General features: G+C 28.9%; 1 protein-coding gene across 2 annotated transcripts in view; it reads right to left on the bottom strand.

Moving 5' to 3' along the window:
* LOC148238804 (homeobox protein Nkx-2.4-like) overlaps positions 1-13,485 on the bottom strand; it is a 49,566-nt gene extending 36,081 nt beyond the window's left edge. The window contains exons 1-2 of one of the 2 annotated variants that reach the window (XM_088192246.1): positions 12,990-13,485; positions 8,791-9,050 (exon numbers count right to left, since the gene is read on the bottom strand). In XM_088192246.1, the coding sequence (XP_088048372.1) occupies positions 8,791-9,050; positions 12,990-13,261 (532 nt within the window). In that variant the 5' untranslated portion in view covers positions 13,262-13,485. Of the gene's footprint in view, positions 1-8,790; positions 9,051-9,224; positions 9,483-12,989 lie in introns of those variants that run through there. The other variant, XM_088192257.1, reaches the window with a different exon arrangement.
* Positions 13,486-20,767: the final 7,282 nt, after the last annotated feature.

The following is a 20,767-nucleotide window of genomic DNA, read 5'->3' as shown; positions in this document are numbered from 1 at the left end:
TGCATTGAAGGGATGGCATTTTTGCCCGTCACTATCGAACGTCTGGCGCCGTTCAAGCTTATTATAGTTTGCTATAAAATTCATATAATTTAAATTTTATTACTTTTACCTTGGCGTTTCTAATTCTCAAGTATAAAATATTTATTTCTCGGTAAATTCGGACGTGTATTTGCTTTACTGTGGCGCATTATTCAGTTTTTATTTTTAATTAAAAATATATTCACCCCAACGCGGATCCCCCGCATTGTGGCAGCGAGAAAGAGCACGTCCATCCTCGTGTTTACATTGGTGAAATCCAATGAACAAGCAATGCGCCTATGAAAACACCAAGTCTGACTGTCAGACCCTCGTCCGAGCGGACAATGGAGTGCCTTGGCTCGGACACCATAATACTGCCATGGACAGACATGGAAATGGCATAGGAACGTCGCTGAGGGTCGCCAAGGACGAACGTCTTAGAAAAATAGAGTAGTATTTAAATTTTAAAAAACCCAATAAATATGGAGAAGTAAAATATAAAATCATCACATGTTCAAAATTAATGATATCCTTATTAGAATATCAGATCTAACTAATATATTTAATTAAGTATGTACATATATTATATTTATCAAATCGACTTGTTAGCATAATTTTGTTTCTATTTGAGAAAACTAGTTAGAAATATATTATATTTAAATCATCTATGTAGTAAAATATTTTTTTTTCGATTAAGATTAAAGCTTAACTGCGACTTGAAACAAAATATTTGTTGTTTTGATTAATGTGCAAAACTTGTTTATGTATTTAATTTTAACCTGCAGAAGCATATAATCACATTTTTATAATATTTGGCATAAGCTTCACTAGATCGTACCAAAAATACCATTTACACAAAACATTTTTATAAATTTGCCACTGTACTAATATTTTTGAATGGTTTACTAATTTATTTTTCAAATAATTATATTAAAGGTTCCAGCTTACAGGTATTTTTTTATTAAATGCAGCAAAATATACAATTTTGACTAGAATCTGATAAAAAAATGAAGCCAATTATAATTTCTTTAGGCAAAATTGGAAGCTTCGAGTTGTTGAAGAAATTTTATACTATATTTTAAAAACAATTTATCATATACATAATTATTTTATGTAGCACCAAATCGTAAATTTTGATTTAGATATAAACACTACAATAGAGCAAGTGCATAGGTTGGCAAAATATATCAATGAAGACTTTGAAAATAAAAGATACTGCTCAGCCGTATTCTTAGATATAACACAGGCTTTTGACAAAGTGTGGCACCCTGAACTACTCTGCAAAATTAAAAGACTGCTTCCACACAACATGTTTTTAATAATCCAATCTTACCTGAAAGATAGACACTTTCAAATTAAGATCGGAAAAGTAAACACAAAACTGTACCAAAAATTATTAGGTGTGCCACAGCGCAGTGTTCTTAGACCGATGCTGTATTTGCTACATACGATAGACAAACTCACCAAGAATTTCTATATTTGTGCCTACTACAATAATGGCGTCTGATGCTGACCCAAAAATAGTATTAAAGAGACAAGCTTGGCTCTCTAAATGGCGAATTAGACCTAATGTAACTAAATCAATCCACGTTACATTTACATTGAACAAAGATACTTGTCCTCCGGTATCCCTTAACGTGAAATGGATACCAGATATCGCCAAATAGCTTAGAAAGAAGATTGACCTGGAAAACTCATATTTGCAACAACTGGAAACTTCTGGGACTTTAACTTCGCGGCTGTATTGCCTCACAGAGCCAAATTCAGGCCAATCATTGGAAATAAATTTCTAGAATAAATTCCTCATGTTGATGACCGTTGCTCCTTGGTTTGTGCCTAACAATTATATAATAAGTGACTGCAATTGTGTCAATATAAAATTAACAAATTTGAACAGATTTAAAACTCATCCTATCATAATATCAAATAATCTGTTAAATGACAATGTTATAATTAAGTAGTCTTAATTATAACATTGTTACTTGCATAATTCTCTGGAAGTTTAAAACCACAAAATATTTAATTTATTTAAAATGCATAATTTACCTTAAAAGTTCTTAACCTAAATCTAAAAAATTATGTACTGCTTGCAATTATAATATTATAAATTGCATGATAATAATATTGTTGTATTTTATAAAATTGCCTGATTTTAACATAGCTTAAAATAATTTGTAAATAAATGAATTTAACTTTAAAACCACATAATATGTACTACTTAATGTGGACCTAATGGTTTCGTATAATATGATATTGAGTTACCTCATTGCTATAGGCTCCTTAATTACATTTACTTACTAGGGAATTTGAACTTGAAATAAAAGGAGCAATGTCAAACATAGCGAAGATTACGATAAACAAAAACATATCGGGAATAAGCAAAATACGTCTAATAAAATTCTTGGTTTTCTCGAGTGTTGAACTGTAAGAACAAGAAAGAAGATAATAAGCGCTTTGAAATGTGATACTAAGAATGAAGCTTAACGATTCTAAGAGAGAAAAGTCTTAATTATATAAAAGTAGGGTAACCAACAACGTAATGATTGTTTGCGTTATTTGGAAATATAATTATCCATTTCTTCGGACATAATGTCGTGTATATTGTCGAGAAAAAGCGTCAATGTGAAAATACTATGGTCAATTATATAAATAAAAATCTCATATTTAAAGCTAAAAAGTTTCAGGTTTTTGTTTTCAACATAAAATTAATAATAGAATAATGTTTATTCAAAACATTTGGAAAGCACAATTTATTACGACCCGAGGCGTGACAACATTGCTGCGAAATGAACCGACAAATTACCGCCAATTGATTATCGTTCTCTGGCCAAACGCCTCGGGGAGGGAATGGATACAGGAACCCTCCCTTTGTGTCACAATCACGCCAAGCAAGGGAGCGAAACCAAAAAAAAAATAACTGACACAAGGGAAAATTGTGTAAGCCACGAAGTTAATTTTCGCCGTAAGCCTATTGTGTACAGTGGGATAAATAGTAAAATATCCCCGATGATCCTATTATCTTAAAATATGTGCTTCTTAAAAGTCCATCATCGCTAAAATATACTTTCTTTTTTCGGAAATGTGCTAAAATTGGCAACATAAGCCGCCGTTCGGTGGCCATTCGAACCAGCTGTAATACTTTGGCACAACGTTTCCATGTCGCGGTCACACATGGGGTGTAGTAATGGCCATGTCACCTCCAGATCAACCCCATTTGTCATTGTGCTTGCACTTCATATCATGCTGAAGAGGAGTTTCCGAAACGAGGTGATTTTTTTTCTCTCACCTTGGTATAATAAAAAGGTTAGGTTTTTAAAATGAAAACAGTAATTCATGTTTAACTAAAATTCTTAAATTCGGCGCTTGATATCTAAAGTTTGTTTAATATATTATCATCATTACACTGAAGCGTTAATTGCTTTATTGATATAAATAATGATAAAATTAAAACAATGGTACATACTCTACTGCCTTTAAAAATATCATATTAATATTTTCATTTCTGTGAGATTCAAGCTATTTTTATTAATGTATTATTTAAATACGTTCTAGGCGAATGCGTATACCGAAACCATAAACTGGAAATAAAATGCCGGATCGAGAAAGACAGGACAGAATATTTGCGGGCACGACTTGAGCTTTGTTATGTGCGACTGAAAGCCTTTGAAATATGGATCTACGGACGCAGTAAAAATGTATTAGTGATGTCGCGGATAAAGAAAGACTTTAAACAGACAATAAAATAAGAAAGCTATCTTACTTCAGTCACGTGCTACCTTCGCTAAAACCACTACTGTGCTGTTTTAGAAAGAGCAATGCCTCCTAATTTAGGACAGTAGTGAACAAGAATAAATGTAGCCAGAATGATTGCCAGTGGCCAATAATTGACCAGTCATTGTTCTTATTACAAAAAATCAGATAAAAAATTTCAATAAAAAGAAAAGCACAAGATATAAAAATAAAATCGATAGTTGTGGAACGACAGATTAATAAATAAGTAATTTAAATATAAAACTTCTGATTTTCTACGTTGTATTGCTAAATCAACATCTTCAAAACTATGTTTCTTGTAAAGTAAAATAAGTTATATTTCTAAATTTTTGTAATATTGTCCGTCGTAGTAAAAGTTTGGGTAAATCTGAGATAAATAATGTGTTATCTAGAGCTCTTTAAATAAGTATACTCGAGCCTTATTTATTTTATATACGAATGATATTTTTATTTAAAAATATACCTCTCTATTACATAGCCATATTGACACTATTATTCCTAGACAGGGTGCAAATTGCCTCTAAAATATTTTTTTTTCAATCGTTTATTAAGTCAATCCTCATAAACATCTTAAGTAATATTAATTAAAAAACATTAATGCACAAATAATGCAGAGTACTCTTTATTATGCAAAAGCATTGCATGTTTTCAATACCAATAAAAATGAAATTGCAATTATCTACTGTATATTTAGAAAATAAACTTCTTGAGCACTCTGTACTTCTCGATTTGATACACAAGCCGGATATAGCGTCATAACATTCCTGATCTTTGGAAGGAAAGCGCGATTTTTCTCATTGCCAATACACTTTAAATTACCGAAAATGATGATCAACGTATTTATAAAAAGTTAGAAACATGATTAAGAACGATATTTGAACTAAAACAAAAATCTGAATGGGGTTAATTCGTACCCCGCTCAGCAGGTACAGCGTTTTTCACTGTCTTAAATCAATTGAAATTAAATTTTAAAAATCGCCTCAAATTTAAAAGATAAAATAAATTTAGCCAAGATAAAATGCATACTACTATAATATTTTTAACTTGTGAACATAATTTTTCTTATCTCTCATAAGTAAAAAAGAGTAATTTCATTTTTACTAAAAAGGCAAGCGTTAAACACCTTACTAAACTATAATACTAAGCATAAAGCTGAACTTTGATCTGAAGTGCTTGCCATCATTGCGGTCCTAAGACTGCACGCGTTACCAACAGTTCAAGTATTAAAAATATTTTTAAAACATTATTGAAAGTTGTTTTTAATTCACTGTTTTATACTAACCTGATTTTTTTAAATATCGAATACTCTTAGAGTTTCCAAATATTTTTTATTTTAAACTATTCGAATATCGAATAATAAACAACTAAATATTTAAATATTTTTAATAGGAAAAATAAATATTTAGCGAAAACATCTTAATTAATCAAAATAAAAGGCAAATTTAAATATAAATATAAAATGTCCAAGCACATGTTGCTTTTGGGCTCAAACTAAAAATATTATTGCCCTAGATTTGGTGGTCGTCAACCTGGTCCATATTTCCCACTAGTGGGAGATTCAAACTTTGACTGTGGGCGATGGGTGTTTTTGTCGTGTTACAAAGTTTGTTTTTCCTCCATAAATATATTGACTATATATGTATAAATAAAAATATAAATTTACGTAACTATATTTTACAAACAAAATAAAAATTGAGCTACTGTGATGTTGGTAAGCGGTAAGGAATTTTTTCCATAAGAAATATACAAAAGTAGGCGGTAGGTATAAAAATCTTGACGAAACCTGCCCTAGATTTTCAATTAAATGAGATTTTTCTCTTAAATTGTAATCATCAACGTTTTATTTTATATTTTTATTTTTTATTATAACGTAACTAATAACAAAATTGTAAACATGTAGATAATTATAAACCAGTAACTTGTATTGTATAAAGTTTGATATTAGCCCATCATTGGTGTTCCAAATACCATTTCAAAAAATAATATTTTTTAATTTTAAATTAGCTATATATGATAATTATATTGATAATCAATAAAAGGCACTGAAAATGAGCTTTCATTTAAGTATTTATTTTTTTGCTACTTCAAGGGTTTATGAAAAATCGCAAAAGTCCAACTTTTTTCAAACGTCTTACTTTCCAAGCTACTGGATTTTTTTCATCTCATGTAAATAAATAATACCTATTCTAGTACTGTGATTGCTTATAAGTTATTGTTAAAGTTTGAAACTGGCAAAAGAACAAAAACAAATTTTAAATTGTGTTTACAAATTAAAAAAAAAACTATCTAAAATTCAGGTAAATTACGCTCGCGCTACACTGCTTTTTATTTACTTTTTTTTATTTAATTTACAAAACGATCAAGCTATTTCGACTACCCTCGAGGAGGGATCGCATTTCGTTACGCCCGGTGGAACTAATACGACGGACTAAAATTGAACAAACATTTCGTCGACTTTGTTTGCAAAGTCTAAAGTAGAGAAGTATCGTTGCCATGGGGTCAATTTAAAATGCAAGCTCTTTAGATGATATTCGACCCCACTACTACTGGGGTACGTATCTGGATAATACTAAAATTAAATTCCACTATAAGCACAGCAAGTGCGACTTTTCAACAGTAAATGAGATTATATTTCATTTTGTTTTGGTTTAACTAGTATAATAACGATTTAACAGCATACATATATTCTTCAAATTGGTATTTATGACAGTCAAAACTACATAGTTGTCTAAAGTATAAAATTTTATATGAACATACAATGTATATATTTTCATTATTATAATATAAAACATGAAAATTAACACTACACTTGTCTTTATAACGACTCCGACTGATTTCTCATTTAAATGAACTGAAATCGACTTCCTCATAAATCAACTTAAAATATGATTGATAAACTATTAGAGATGGTGATTAATGTGAAATGCAATAACTTTTTTTACCGTGGCGTAACTTTTACGTTACATTTTTCACTCAAATACTTTTTAAGCACATTATTATAAATAGTATTAGAGCGAACTAAGCAGTCGATAGTAGGTATTTCAACGAAGTGTGTAAAATAATATGCCCAATTCTCAAAAACAATTTGTCAAGGACTAAAACTGATCTATAACCTTTGTAACCTATAAATAGACTAGAATAATGATAACGAATCGCGCAATTAGTAATTTCATAACATTTTATAAAAAGTACCTGAAAGTCTAAGCTCGAATCCCATGTGAACCCTGGTGTTTTTCAATTTCTATCGTCACTAGAAGATCGGAATTATTTATTATTATATAACTATAATATCGAGCAATCATCACAGATTAGGTTTTCTAGATTTTCTTAATCTCGCGAATGAATATCGTGATTAATAATTAAAAATAAAGTTGAGCTGGGCTGCGAATAGTGATATCTAGTAATTAGAACTGTAATAGTAATTTATAATTAATAAAATATATGTCACTGATTCATAGAATTTATCTTGTGTCTCACTACTTACTTAGTAGTTATTGATTGTGCCCACCTCGTTATAACGCATTGTTGCAACGGAATATTTACAACACATAAATAAATAATTAAAAGTAATTTATAAACAGAGGAAAGGATTTGATCCTGAAGCACTCCAGAGCATATTAAATATATTAAAAAATAAACTAAAGGTGAAACGTTAATACTTCGAAGGCTAGCCATTTAATAAAACGATATGTTTTAAATTGAATGAGAAAATAAATAATAACTATATCATTTGCAGCTTTAACATGAATAGGATAAGAGCAAGAACTGTTTGCTCAAAATGTAAAAATGTTTTAAAACACATTTTTGCTAGAAACTTTGATTCATAGTTTTGTCTAAATTAATAAGTAATGCAGTTTTTTGACAGGACAAGGTTTTGATTGATTAGTTCTGATATTTTATTTCGTACTTATTGTATTTTTTCATTGCAACATGATAAGTATTATCATGATTCTTTATAGCAGGGTAAAAACCCAAAACAACTACTACGTGAATTGTGAGACACCAGACTGAAATAATTTACATGTATTTTACTAATTATAAACTTTGTATTCAGCTCGCAACCATATCATATCAATAGCCACGATCTTGCTCGGTTATATTTTTAATTATTCAAACGTAAGACTTAGAAAATCTAAAAAAAACATAATTATTTAATAAATACCAATTCCCATTTACTAGATACGATTGAAATTAAAAAACACTGGGGCCCATGTGTGATTCGATCCCAGACCATTCAAACATTATTCACTGACTATTGTGCTGGTCAATATAAGGATATGGCTGGTAATGAAAAATTTTGAAAATTGAGTGGAGATTATAAAAACTTAAAAGTAAGGAAGCAATGATCTTAAATATATCAGAAAAGTAAAAGAAACTGTTCTATTTGCAGCTGTAAGATAAGATAAAAACAGTAATCAATTTTTGCTCGAAAGCAAAAATGTTTTAAAATTTAGTTTTCTTACAGCTTTGTTTTTAAATATATCCATTGTGTTTCATAGTTTAGTATAAATTATAGTTAAGACTATTTTGGACAGAAAAGCGTACGTGTGCGTGTACGAAATACGTTTTTATGGTTACTAAAAAAAAATAACAATAAATGTTTTATAGTGAATATGATTTGTTGATATTGAAATAAATTCTGAAATGTTGTTACACAGCTGAATCTCAAATTATGATACTTAACATAGATTCATCTAGTTTATGGAATGTAACTAGGTTGTTACCAAATGCAATTGAGGCAAAATCATCGTTCAGCGTGCCTTTTAACTTTAAAATATTATTAATTTTCCGGAAGACTTTCCGACACAATGACCCTAAATAAGTTTCTGTGGTAGTATTATTGAATTTAACGTATTTTTTTCGTATCATCAAAGCTAAAAATCACTATCTTTACTATTTTATGTATTTTTATAAGAAGATTTTCGCTTCCTTCAGCAGGTGTCGTTATAGCATACAAGTGCGATGCGCATGTCATGTCCGGTTTATGAAATGTCGACTCACTGGCAAACCTGGGGTCGTTGGCGGTGTGGGCGGTGTACCAGGGCGGGGCGGCCCTGACGTCGTAGTGAGGGGGCAGGTCGGGGGGAGGTGCGCCGCAGTAGGCGGCAGGGTGGGCCGGTCCCCCCGCGCCGTACAGGCCGCCCACGCCCACGCCCACCCCGACGCCCACGCCCATGCCTACGCCGTAGCCACCCGACATGCCGCCGCCTCCTCCGCCGCCGCCGACAGGAGAGTTGATGCTGCTGCCGGAAGACGTCGACCTGCAACCGAAAACGTTTTCTTATCACTACCGCACTCGATCGGTACGATCATTACTCAAGCATTGGCTTCACACGCTACGGTCGATTCGCCGTATTTTTATTATGAATGTGTTAGTCTGCGAAACTGCCATAATGTGTGCAGACATGCATTGTAAGATAGTTGCGTAGACTTACGAAAAACAGTACGGACGATTCAGCGGTAGCCACGAAGGCTCCACGGCCTCCGGACGTTCGTATAGTGTAAACATCCTTTTATGTTATACGGCGAATGTTGTTACCGTGTAAAGCCAGCTTTATTATTATCGACGAGAATAAACATACAATTGCAGAGTACACTGGTTTAAATCACGATATCATAGTTAAATGTTTATAAAAATACACATTTATAATTGTTTTTATTTTATTATGAGAGCACATGTACTGTCAAAATCCGCTGCAAAAAGAACAAGAAAAACAATTTAATACAGTTACTAAGATACTACTGTTACTTAAAGTACGTTCTTAATTTAAAACAGTGCTATATTATTATAAAAAAAACCTTTAAACTGAGTATAAATTAGATTTTCCTTAAATATTACATATTTTTTTATATATACACATATGTGTATTTTAATTTGACAGCACTGAACAATTACTATTAAATAAAATATATATCCATATCTAATATTTTTATTTATTATGTATTACTTTTTAGCTTAAGAAACTGGAAGCCTTTGCAATAACTGTTTTTATCTCTATCATAAAGACCGTTATTGTCAGGTTTTAATTTTGATATTTTCTTTATAAATGTTTTACTGTTTACTCTTCAAAACACTGTTGTGATCTAAAATCTTACGTTATAGTGTAATTTTTAACCCATTAAAAACTCAATGGAAAGGACTTAAAAAGAACTTTCATTTAGTGATTCTTACATATTTTGTAGTATAAGGAGTATATATGATATTTGTGATTTGTAGTAATCTTTCAAGACTAGAAACACATTTTAACTTAAAAATATTTGTAAAAGGAACGATGTCTAAAAATTAAAATATCCGATTTAAAACTATTGTTAAACTATTTATCTGAAATGTTGCAAACGTTGAGAATGAAACGGAAAAAAATACTAAAAATATTTTTTAATTTATATTAAATAGCTTTATGCAATCAAATATTTTTTTACACGCAAAACTATTTCCTTAAATTCAAAATAAACTTATTTAAAAATATCATTATTAAAAAATATTAAAATTGACTTGACTAGCTATTTTAGTACTATATTATATACATATTTTTCTTTGGCATAAAAACAACTATTATCAAGTAAGTCATGATATTTTTCATGTTTTTTTATAATGGAGCACTACACTATGCAGTGCAGTAAAATATTATTTTCTAAATAAAAACATTTAACGATAAGAAAACAATATTTACATATGTATATGTATATATTTACCCTTATTATAAACACAGCTATTTTCAAGTGTTTTTTTTAAATGTAAAATCATTATTAAGAATTAAATATTTTTTTTAAATAAAACTATTTGTCTACATTAAAAATTTACTCGACAATAACTATGCTAGAAGCTATACTATATTTGCATTTATTTCAAAGGCAGTTAATACTAATAATTTGTCATTATTACTATAAATAAATACTATTTTAAGTGTCAATATTTTTTATGATAAAAAAATTTGCCTACATTGAAAATAAGACTTAATAAATAATACTTTTATTAATAAAATAACAAAAAATATTTGACAATAGCTGCTTTAGAACCTATATTATATTCGCCTTTATCGTAAAGACGGATATTATCAAGTTATTTTTTTTATATTTTTATATAAATGTATTATTTTAATTCACCTATTTTTTCTTTTTAAATAAAAATAGTAGGATTATGAAGAAAATTTATGAAATTTATTGCTAGTTACATACACTTAATTTTTTCTATAACAAAAACAGCTATTGTCGAGGATTTTTATTTATTTTAAATATATAATCATTATTAAAATTATTTTTAAAAATTACCAATATTGAAAATTAGGCTTATTTAAAAAAAATCATTATTTTTTCTCGACATTATTGTTATGTATATTAGGTGATTTATACCTATACTATAACGACTAAGTTAATTCTGTTAAGTTATCAAGAATTTTAATATTTCTTTATGAATACTTATTATAAATAACTAAAATTCTCATTGAAAATTATTTTTAATAAAAATTTAACTTATTTAAGAAAATAAAAAAAATATTCAACAGCTATTTTTGCTATTTTAGATGGTATCTATATTTTATTTGCCCTTATTATGTCAATTAAACTAGGTTATTTTCAATGTCAAATTATTATTGAAATATCTAGATTCTTTCGGTGCAAAGAAACATTTTTCATAAATAAAAATATTTACCTACATTCAAAATTTAAGATATTAGTAGAATTTACTTGCGATAGCTGTGTTTTTCCATTTAAGAAGCTATACTATAAGTAGTAAAGTTTTAAGTAGTAAAAAAAAAATTCTATGTAAATTATTATTATAAATAACTAAAAACATTATTGAAAATTTTTTTTTTAAATATTTGCTTTCGCTTATAATTAAACTTATTTAAAAACATACAGAAATATTCAACAACAGCTATCTTTAAAAATACAGTTATTGTTAATTAAATTTGCTTATTTTCAATGGCAAATTATTATTAAAATGTCTAGATTTTTTTGTGCAAGCAAACTTTTTTCGTAAATAAAAATATTTACTTACATTAAAAATTTAGCTTATTTAAGGGATTACAGAATTTGCTCGCAATAGCTGTGTTTTTCCATTTTAGAAGCTATACTAAAACTTTTAATATAAAGACAGTTATTGTTGTTGAGTTGTCAAATAATTTTGATTTTTTTCTATGTAACGTTATTATTATAAATAAAATTTTCAGATCATAATATTTTACCTAAATAAAACTTTTTACCTACATTGAAAATTTAACTTAATAAAAAAATAGCAAAAAACAATAGCTATTTTTAATATTTCAGATGCTATACTATATTTTCGTCTATTATAAAGACAGCTTTTGTGAATTTTGATATTTTCTTTGTAAAGTCATTAATAAATAAATAGCTAAAATTTCTAGTGCAATCCAGTTTTTTGGACTTCTATTGAATTTCCTTAATAAAAATAGAATAATTTATAGTATTATTATTTTTAATTCCAACTGTTTAATAAAGAAAAATTGAGTCTTATCCTTTTTTATCAGAAAATGAGATCAATTTTTAAATAAAATCTAAATATTATACTCAATATTTTGAGAAAACATTTATAATAAAATATTTTATAACATTAAAATTTTTTTTAATTAAAAAAATGTCGTTAATGCGGATATATATGTTTAATATTATTTTTATTTTATGTTGCTTTAGTTTTTTTCAATGTCGTAAGAATCTCTTGTAAGAATCTTTTTTCGGTACGAGGCAAGTTGATTTTGCAAAAAAATTTAGCCGCTTAAACCAAAAATAATAGTTAACAAATACTTAATAAAATACCATTAACATTGCAAGAGAGAAGCCATGTCATATATGCCTTTATTATGAAAAAATCTATAGTCAAGTAGTTGATGTTTTCTATGTAAATATATCAATACATTTAAATTTTCTTTGTAAATATTATATATCCAACCTATTTTGAAAAATACAAAGAATTTTTTTGTTGTTGACATTTAAGACACTATCCTATCATATGTATCATAAAGTTATATTTTATATTTAAATGTATATAATTTTCAGTGCAGTCAAATAATATTTTTAATTTTAGCTTATTTAAAAACACTTGTTAAATGGTCTATAGCTTATAAATAATAAACTTTTTTGGTATAAAAAGACCACAGCTTGTTTCTAATTATTTATATTATTCGTTTGTCGGTTAGGCGGCACACAGAAGCACAAAACACTGTCGTATCACTCGCGGTATTTACCTATAAGGCGAAGGTGGATTAGCAGCCAGCTCCAACTTTCTGTAGCTCTCTTCGATGGGGCTAAGGATGTCCGTGACGCTGAAGGGCGTAGAGTGCGCGTGATGCAGATGCTGCAGATGGGGCAAGGCCAAGTGGTGATGATGCGAGCCCTTCGGAGACAGGCTCATGGCCAGCTCGGCGCCGTTCAGCTCGGGCAGCAGCTGGTCAGAGTAGGTTTGGCCCCCCTGGCCCCCTTGGGAGCCCTCGACGCCGACGCCCGCCGGCACCGACATGGGCCAGGACGATCTACATCACGAGTATCGCGACCGAGAGAGTGCGGATCGAACGCCACAAAAAACGGTTATCCGAGATGTTAGGAATCAATGGAGGCGGCGGCGGCGGCGGTTATCAGTTGTAAAATCAAACGAAATCAAAACCGGGCCACTCGCGCCGAGTGCCATCGGCGGAGAGCGCACTCGACGAGCTCACAAGAACACTTTACGGCTTTAAGACACCTGGCGGGGAGCGAGCGGCCTGAGGGGCGAGGACGGCGGAGAGGGGACCCAATCACCGAAGGGATACACCCCCTAATACCCCCGCCGCTTTAGCCGAGACGGAGCGCCAGCCCGTCAGTTTCGACCCTACGCGCGCGCAGTCCTTTCCGCGCTTGTTCCACACTTGTGCTTTATCACGACGCAACTTCACTTTTACTCCGGAAAACTGTGGCTAATTTTAACACTTTGCACATCATGCATCAAACATGTCTTGTCTACTTCTTTATTTCAAAGCTTTAGTTGTCAATATAATTTACAATTAGACGAGACTAACGACAACTCTATCGACAAAAACATGTAACTTTGTGAAAATCCAGAAACAAACATAGTGGAAGAAGTGATATTTAATCATTTACAACCAGTGGCGGACATAAGCGCATGAGACGCGCACTTAAGGGCCTCAAAAATAACTTACATATTACACACTATTTTCAATTATTTTTTTATGTTGAGACAAACTGAATAATATATTCTCATGGTACGGTTGTGAAAGAGACAAGTTGATAGTCTTATTAAATCCACTGCGGTCAGATTTATTTAATCACAAAAATGAAGTTTTTACCTATTATTTACTTAGGATATAACCTGTATCAGTGGCGTACCGTGACTTTTAAAACAAGGGGCTAGGTATGAAAAAAATATATAAATAGAAAAAATAAAATTCAGTCACCAAATAAGATATGATGAATTTCACATTCATTAATTTTTTTATATATTATATTTCTCTATTTCAACCATAAATTTATTTATTTAAAATTTTCCGTTACATCTGGATAAATCTGTATCAACTGGGAAAGTCAATCAGACATAATGAATACCTACAGGTAAGTATTAACTACCAGACAAAGTCTAAAAGCATAAAGAAAAATTGGGAAAAAATACTGAACTAGCATTTTTGATTCAAATAATAATAACAAATTTAATTAACCTATAACATTCCATAAAAAAATAGTACAATTGACGATGATACAATTGAATAAATTGAAACTAATTACGTGAATTTTTAAAATCATTTATTTGTATGTGAGAGCAATCTTTCTTACGCTTTTTTGAAGAAATTTCTTAATTACTGAATGGAATAAATTTGTTCGATTTGGTACAATGAAAACATTTTCTTTCGACATTAGTGAAAGTGTTAATAGCCTGGCTTCACCCTGAGTATTGCGAACTGATGTTTTTATGCGTTTCAAACATGAGAAGGTATACGTTCGACTCTTGAAGTATGAAAACTGGGGATCAACCCAGTTTACAAAATTGTTCAGAAAAGAAAACTAACAAAAAACAAATAGTTTTTTTAAATCAGTGATAGGAAGATGTATTCACAATTAACAAAAGAATTTAAATTAAAAAAGAACATAAATAAAAATTAACAGAAGTATTTAAATTTTCAATGAAAAGCGAAATATCTTTTTATATATTCTAATTTTTAAGTTTATTTTACGATTTTGTAAAAACAAAAATAATCTAAAATTATTTATTAAACGTTTTTCTCTAAATATTAGTAGGAAAAAAAGAATATAAAGTAAATTAATAAAAAAATGTTAAGCACTCGATATACACCCTGTGACTAACACAGACGCATTTCACCATCTTTTTTGTCCAGGACTATACTTACTGGAATAATGGAAATTACAGTTCTATTTTCTTTAAGAATTTCATAATCTTGTAACCGTTCTGGCAGAAAAATTCAATAGACTGTATTTGACCGTCAATTCACATTTCAATTTTGATTAATTAAATAGACCTCCGTACGTCGATTTCATGTGAAAAAATTCATTGGGAAATAAAGATATAAATCTGGAGATTTTTTTAAAATCAATTGTAGTTTCTTTAAATTTTACCTTATTCTACTACGGTCAAATATTTTTGTCGATATTAGCTATATCATCTACTCTACGTCTATTTTTGGATGGATCAATAGCTTATTTGTCTTTTATTAGAAGTCGAAGTCTTTCAACGATTATGCACAACATTTAACTACCATACACGTATTTGTATCATCGACAATATTATCAAATAACTTGATTAGTTTGAGTTAATATTTATATATAGTTGGAAATGCAATTAACGCGTTAATGCGTCTCGAATCTATCCCGAAAATATTTGTTAAAATATGTAATTTCAGTTAAATCGTATCGAAACACGTTTTTACCAATGAAAATATAATTTATTCGACAGGTGATAGTAAAATTATATGATTTCAACTTTTCCATACATAGTAATATATACATAACTTTACATACTGATCATTATTTATGTGTAATGTTACAGTGATTGTGTATTTTTCAGTGAAGATATATTTTTTAAAGTTACATTTTCACCAGTGGATATATATTTCTATTAGCGAAAAATAATTTAACTGATAGAGGCTAGTGAAATTATATGCTGATCTTAAATGTCTATGAAATTCAATTTGACAGTTGCGAAACGTCGATTTTTTATTCAAACCCAAACCTAACCTACATGAATCGAAAGATTCGGTTGCTGCAAACGGTCCAAACGAGGCCATTTAATTGATATTATTTTTCATAAAAATTGAAATATGTTTTTTTATATAAGGTTTTTTAAATTCGGAAACTGAAGTTGGATTACCCTTTATATAAGATATCCTTCAGCGTGAACAATGTATCACAAAAGTCTATCGTACAACTGAAGGACTACTCTTTGTTAAAATAAAACTTTCAGCGTAATTAATCCCCGCGACATTACCTTTAATAGGGCGCATAATAACAAATATATGACAATTGATTCGTCAACATCAATTTTACGATTCGGAGATAAATGCTCTCAAAATATATTGTCTATATAATGAGTTAAATTAAAAACAGTAATTTAATTTATTTAAAGAAAATATGTACGTAAATCTTTTAACAAAACATTTTAGATTGAGAACCATGGAAAACAATTTACACGTCTATGTTTTGAGAGGTTGGTACAGACTGGTCAAAAAATTGTTTCAAAAATGCATCGATGGATTAACAGATTTTAAGTTCTATGTGAAAATTTTGATTTTTATAACTATGGGACAATAAATACAACAATGATAATACCGAATTTTTTAATGCTGAAATATTTTTTCGATAGATTCACAAAAAAAAATATTATTATTTTACTAGTATTAAGGTTTTGGAAACTATAAGGAAACTATAAACAAAACAAGAAAATTACAATTTAGAGAAAAAACTCAAAATGAAATATGTTTTTCTGCTAAGAAAATTTCGTAATAAACATGAATGTGTTATTTGTTTTACACTTATATCCAAAATATCTAAGTAAAATGTCATATACAATGAAGTTCTAAAGAATTTTGAAGTAGTTTTTAATTTTAAAATCAGTGACGTGATTTTAACGAATATGTGGATAAACTAGCCACAAAATACAAAAAAGTCTTTGATATTATTTATTTCAAAGATAAAGTTGTTCATTATATTGCATTTGTAAAGGGTTTGCAGTCTACAATTTATAAATGTTTTTACATTTTATCTATATTTTTACCTTTTATCTACATATATTTTTACATTTTATCTATATGTTTACATTTAATCTATATTTTTACATTTTATGTATATTTATATAAAAATATCTAATAAATTTTGTGCCGCTTTTTCATCTTTCGAAAAAGAGGGTCTCCAAAATTATGTTGCGCCTAGGGCCTCCCAAGTGTTCAATCTGACACTGTTTACAACTACATTAACTACAATTACGTGTATAAAAAAAATTATGAATATTTGAATTCAAAACATAGTGAAATCACTAAAAATAAATACATTTTCCCGTTACATTTTAGAATGCTCAACTAAAACAGCAAAAAAACAATTAACTTAATGGATATATTAACTCAAATATTCAGAAAGAAATTGTGAAAAATCGATTCAAATGTACTGCATTTATTGTGGTCACAAAAATCGTCATATTCCATACAGTATATTAGTATATTTGTACATATGTAAAAGCTAATATGTACATACAGGGAGGGGCATTTGCCCCCTCTTGAATTTGGCTAGAAAAATCCAATGCAATATCCCTGATTTCAAGCCAGAAATTCTCGGGTGATCCCGCAAAGATAATTTTTGAATATCTATCCCTAAAATATTTTTTTCCGCCCCGAAACGTTAATCACGTCAATATTACCACTTTCAGATTTTAAGGGACATATACAATGAAAGAGAAAGATACAGACAGAATAAGATACTTCCGGAACCCAAACTTAGAGTTAGCATCCAACAATAATTCAAATCATACCTCTTCACAGCAATTCAATCTCAAAATCCTTGAAGCAACTTAGAAAAAATCAATACTATTTCTTCGACTATCACTAGGAACCTCAAGACCACTTATATATGGGTTATAACTATTTTTGAAAACACGAAAACTACAGTACTATTAGTACTTTATTTTTTATGTATTCCCAGCTTTTTCTAAACTAACGGATAAATATCATGTTGATTAATTAAAATCGTCCGAATATTTCAAAATATAAAAATCATAATTCAGTAAAAAAAAAAATTTAGGAAAACAGGCAAAAATATTTTATAATATAATACATAATACATGTACGAAGCACTATGCCCAACAATACTTTTTATCTGTTTCCTATCTTATCATGATCAGTATTTGTTAAATATTTATGATTTTAAGAGTGCCCAATAATAATTATAAAATTGTTTGATGAAATATGGGATGCTTTTTTTCAGATTTTTTATTTCAGGTCATTATATCATGAAGATTAAAATAAATTATTATTACCTAAGACTCTACTTAAAAAATATAGTGAAAAAAATGAAATAAAAATCGCTAAAACGTTCGAATTTCATAACATGTTAGAAATACAGCTAAATTCAAAAAAATATTGATTTATTCAATATTTAATTTAAATAATATAATATAATAAACATATACTTGTGTTATGTACATATAATTTTAATTTTTTACTTGTAATTTATTAAAATTTAAACTTTATTAATTAAATAAATAATATGTTAAATATGATAGTAAATACATGCACAGGAATTCTATTTACTTTAACAAAAATATAAATACATATAGTAATACAACTTAATGGAGGAACATTAAACTTTTACTTAATTTTTTTATTTTAATGGAAACAAAAATGAGTTTTAAGTAATCTAATAAAATAAATCTTTTTTAGCTTTTAACGACGGAAATATTATATAAGTGATGCGTGGCTTTGGCAAAATGAGATTTGCCGTTTTTTATTTTATTTTTTTATGATATAATCTAATAATATTATTCTAAAATGTACGAAATACAACGACCGACATTGATTCTCATTTGCTTCTTATATGTTTTTTGTCCGATAAATATTTCTGATTACATAAATAATGAATTTTGAGTTACACTAACAAAAAAGTAAGGTTTTGAGCACAAATGTAATATATTGTACACATAGTGGCGCCTTAACTACGAGTCTAATTCCTTACGTGAAGGAGCTCGTAACTCAAATCAATTTTCCCCATTAAAATTATTTGAAAAGCCATTAATCTAATTCATAGGGGAAAATTAAAGATTAATGGCAATTGAAATTGTAAACACATTCTACCTAAATTAACGATAAAGTTTATTTTTATGTTACGCAATACTTTTTTTGCTCGTATATCGAGACACTGCTAAAGTCAAATTAAAAAATTGCTTGTATCTCGAAAAACTCGAGGTTACACTATATATATACACATAGCCCTTGGTAGACTGGTATTGCAAAATCACGATATACCTTGTATTATTTTAATAGTAACTTAATTATTTTTGATGGATATTTATATTATTTAACAAATTTCATAATTGTTTTCGGAAAAACAGCAATAAACAATTTTATAAATTAATTTCGTTTCAATTTTGGCAAAAAATATTTTTACCCTCTATGCGCAAAAACATATTTTTTTTAAAAATGTGTGACGACTAAGAGGAAAGAAGTGAAACGACTATATACTAATATTACTATTTACAATGGATAGATGTCAATATACATGACCTGTCGATCTAGCTCAATTTTATTTTATCTGTTCATCAGTAAGATCAGTACCGTAGCTAGAGTAGTTTTACGAAAATTTCTTAAATGTTATTGACCTAAATTTTCACGGCATAAAAAATCGAATATATTGTTAAAAACTTTCAACAGTAAATACAATGTTTATATTATGGCAAATTATAGATCGAAAAAAACAAAAATAAACGAATGATTTTATATCAAATATAGTCACCAAATATTATCCATAACCACTGGGAAGTCTTTAAGCAGATGAAAGAAGTGTAGTACATAAATATTCACTTAAAAGCACAGAAGAATAAATAGCACAAAAATAACAAAACACCAGTAAGCAAATACGTTAAGACTAACACTAACTAATTTTAAAAAAATAACATATTTTAAAGAAAAAAAATGAATATATAATTTATTACAAATTAATTTTTCAATTCGAATGGAAATCAATTTTTTTAATGTTTATTTTTCAATGCTAAGAAGAGTTAAAAGCTCGCAAATATTACTTACGTAGTGAGGCCGAAATTATTCTTCTAGAATAATTTCTAGATGAATAATTTCAATAACTAGATGATCCATGTCTATATTATATTATATAATAAAAATCATAAATTTGAACGTTACAATCCTTTTCAAAATATATTTAATTTATGAAATGGGTACTACTTATATGGTTGTCATATAGTATCCATTTCTCGTCTCCGATCACCAGATGGTGTAAAAACTGTGTTTTTTCTTCTAGGGCAAGTGCTCAGCTCGTGCGAGATCCATATGCTTTGTATTTAATTCTTCTTGATTTTTTCATATGATTCCGAGCTTCTCTGCCAGCCGATGAATAGTTTGGGTCGAACTATTTTCAATTTCTGTGATAAATACGTCTTCATTTAATTATACAGGTCTTCCACGTACACTGTTTTTAATATAGTAATACAGGCAGAGCGCGAGTAATCATCCAAACGGACCGATATAAAAAATTACGTTAATTTTCAAATAACCATGCATGTCATTTAATGTAATATTTTTAACCGAGTGTAGAACGAGACCATGCTATGCCTTTTTGTCATTGTTTATGCACGGACACAAACGCATTTCCTACTCAGACCCGATGACGCCAAGCACGCGCGGTTTCTCAAACGTTTGCAATAAAACACAATATGTTTTTTTTACATTTTTTCTTTACAAATAATAATATTAAAAAATAAATTATACATCTATAAAGATATAACATACAAAAATATTAAATTAAA

Source organism: Plectrocnemia conspersa, unplaced genomic scaffold, assembly GCF_051122295.1.
Source record: "Plectrocnemia conspersa isolate PC_06_02 unplaced genomic scaffold, ASM5112229v1 ptg000001l, whole genome shotgun sequence".
NCBI classification, from domain to species: domain Eukaryota; kingdom Metazoa; phylum Arthropoda; class Insecta; order Trichoptera; family Polycentropodidae; genus Plectrocnemia; species Plectrocnemia conspersa.
This window is presented reverse-complemented; position numbering and strand designations above follow the sequence as displayed.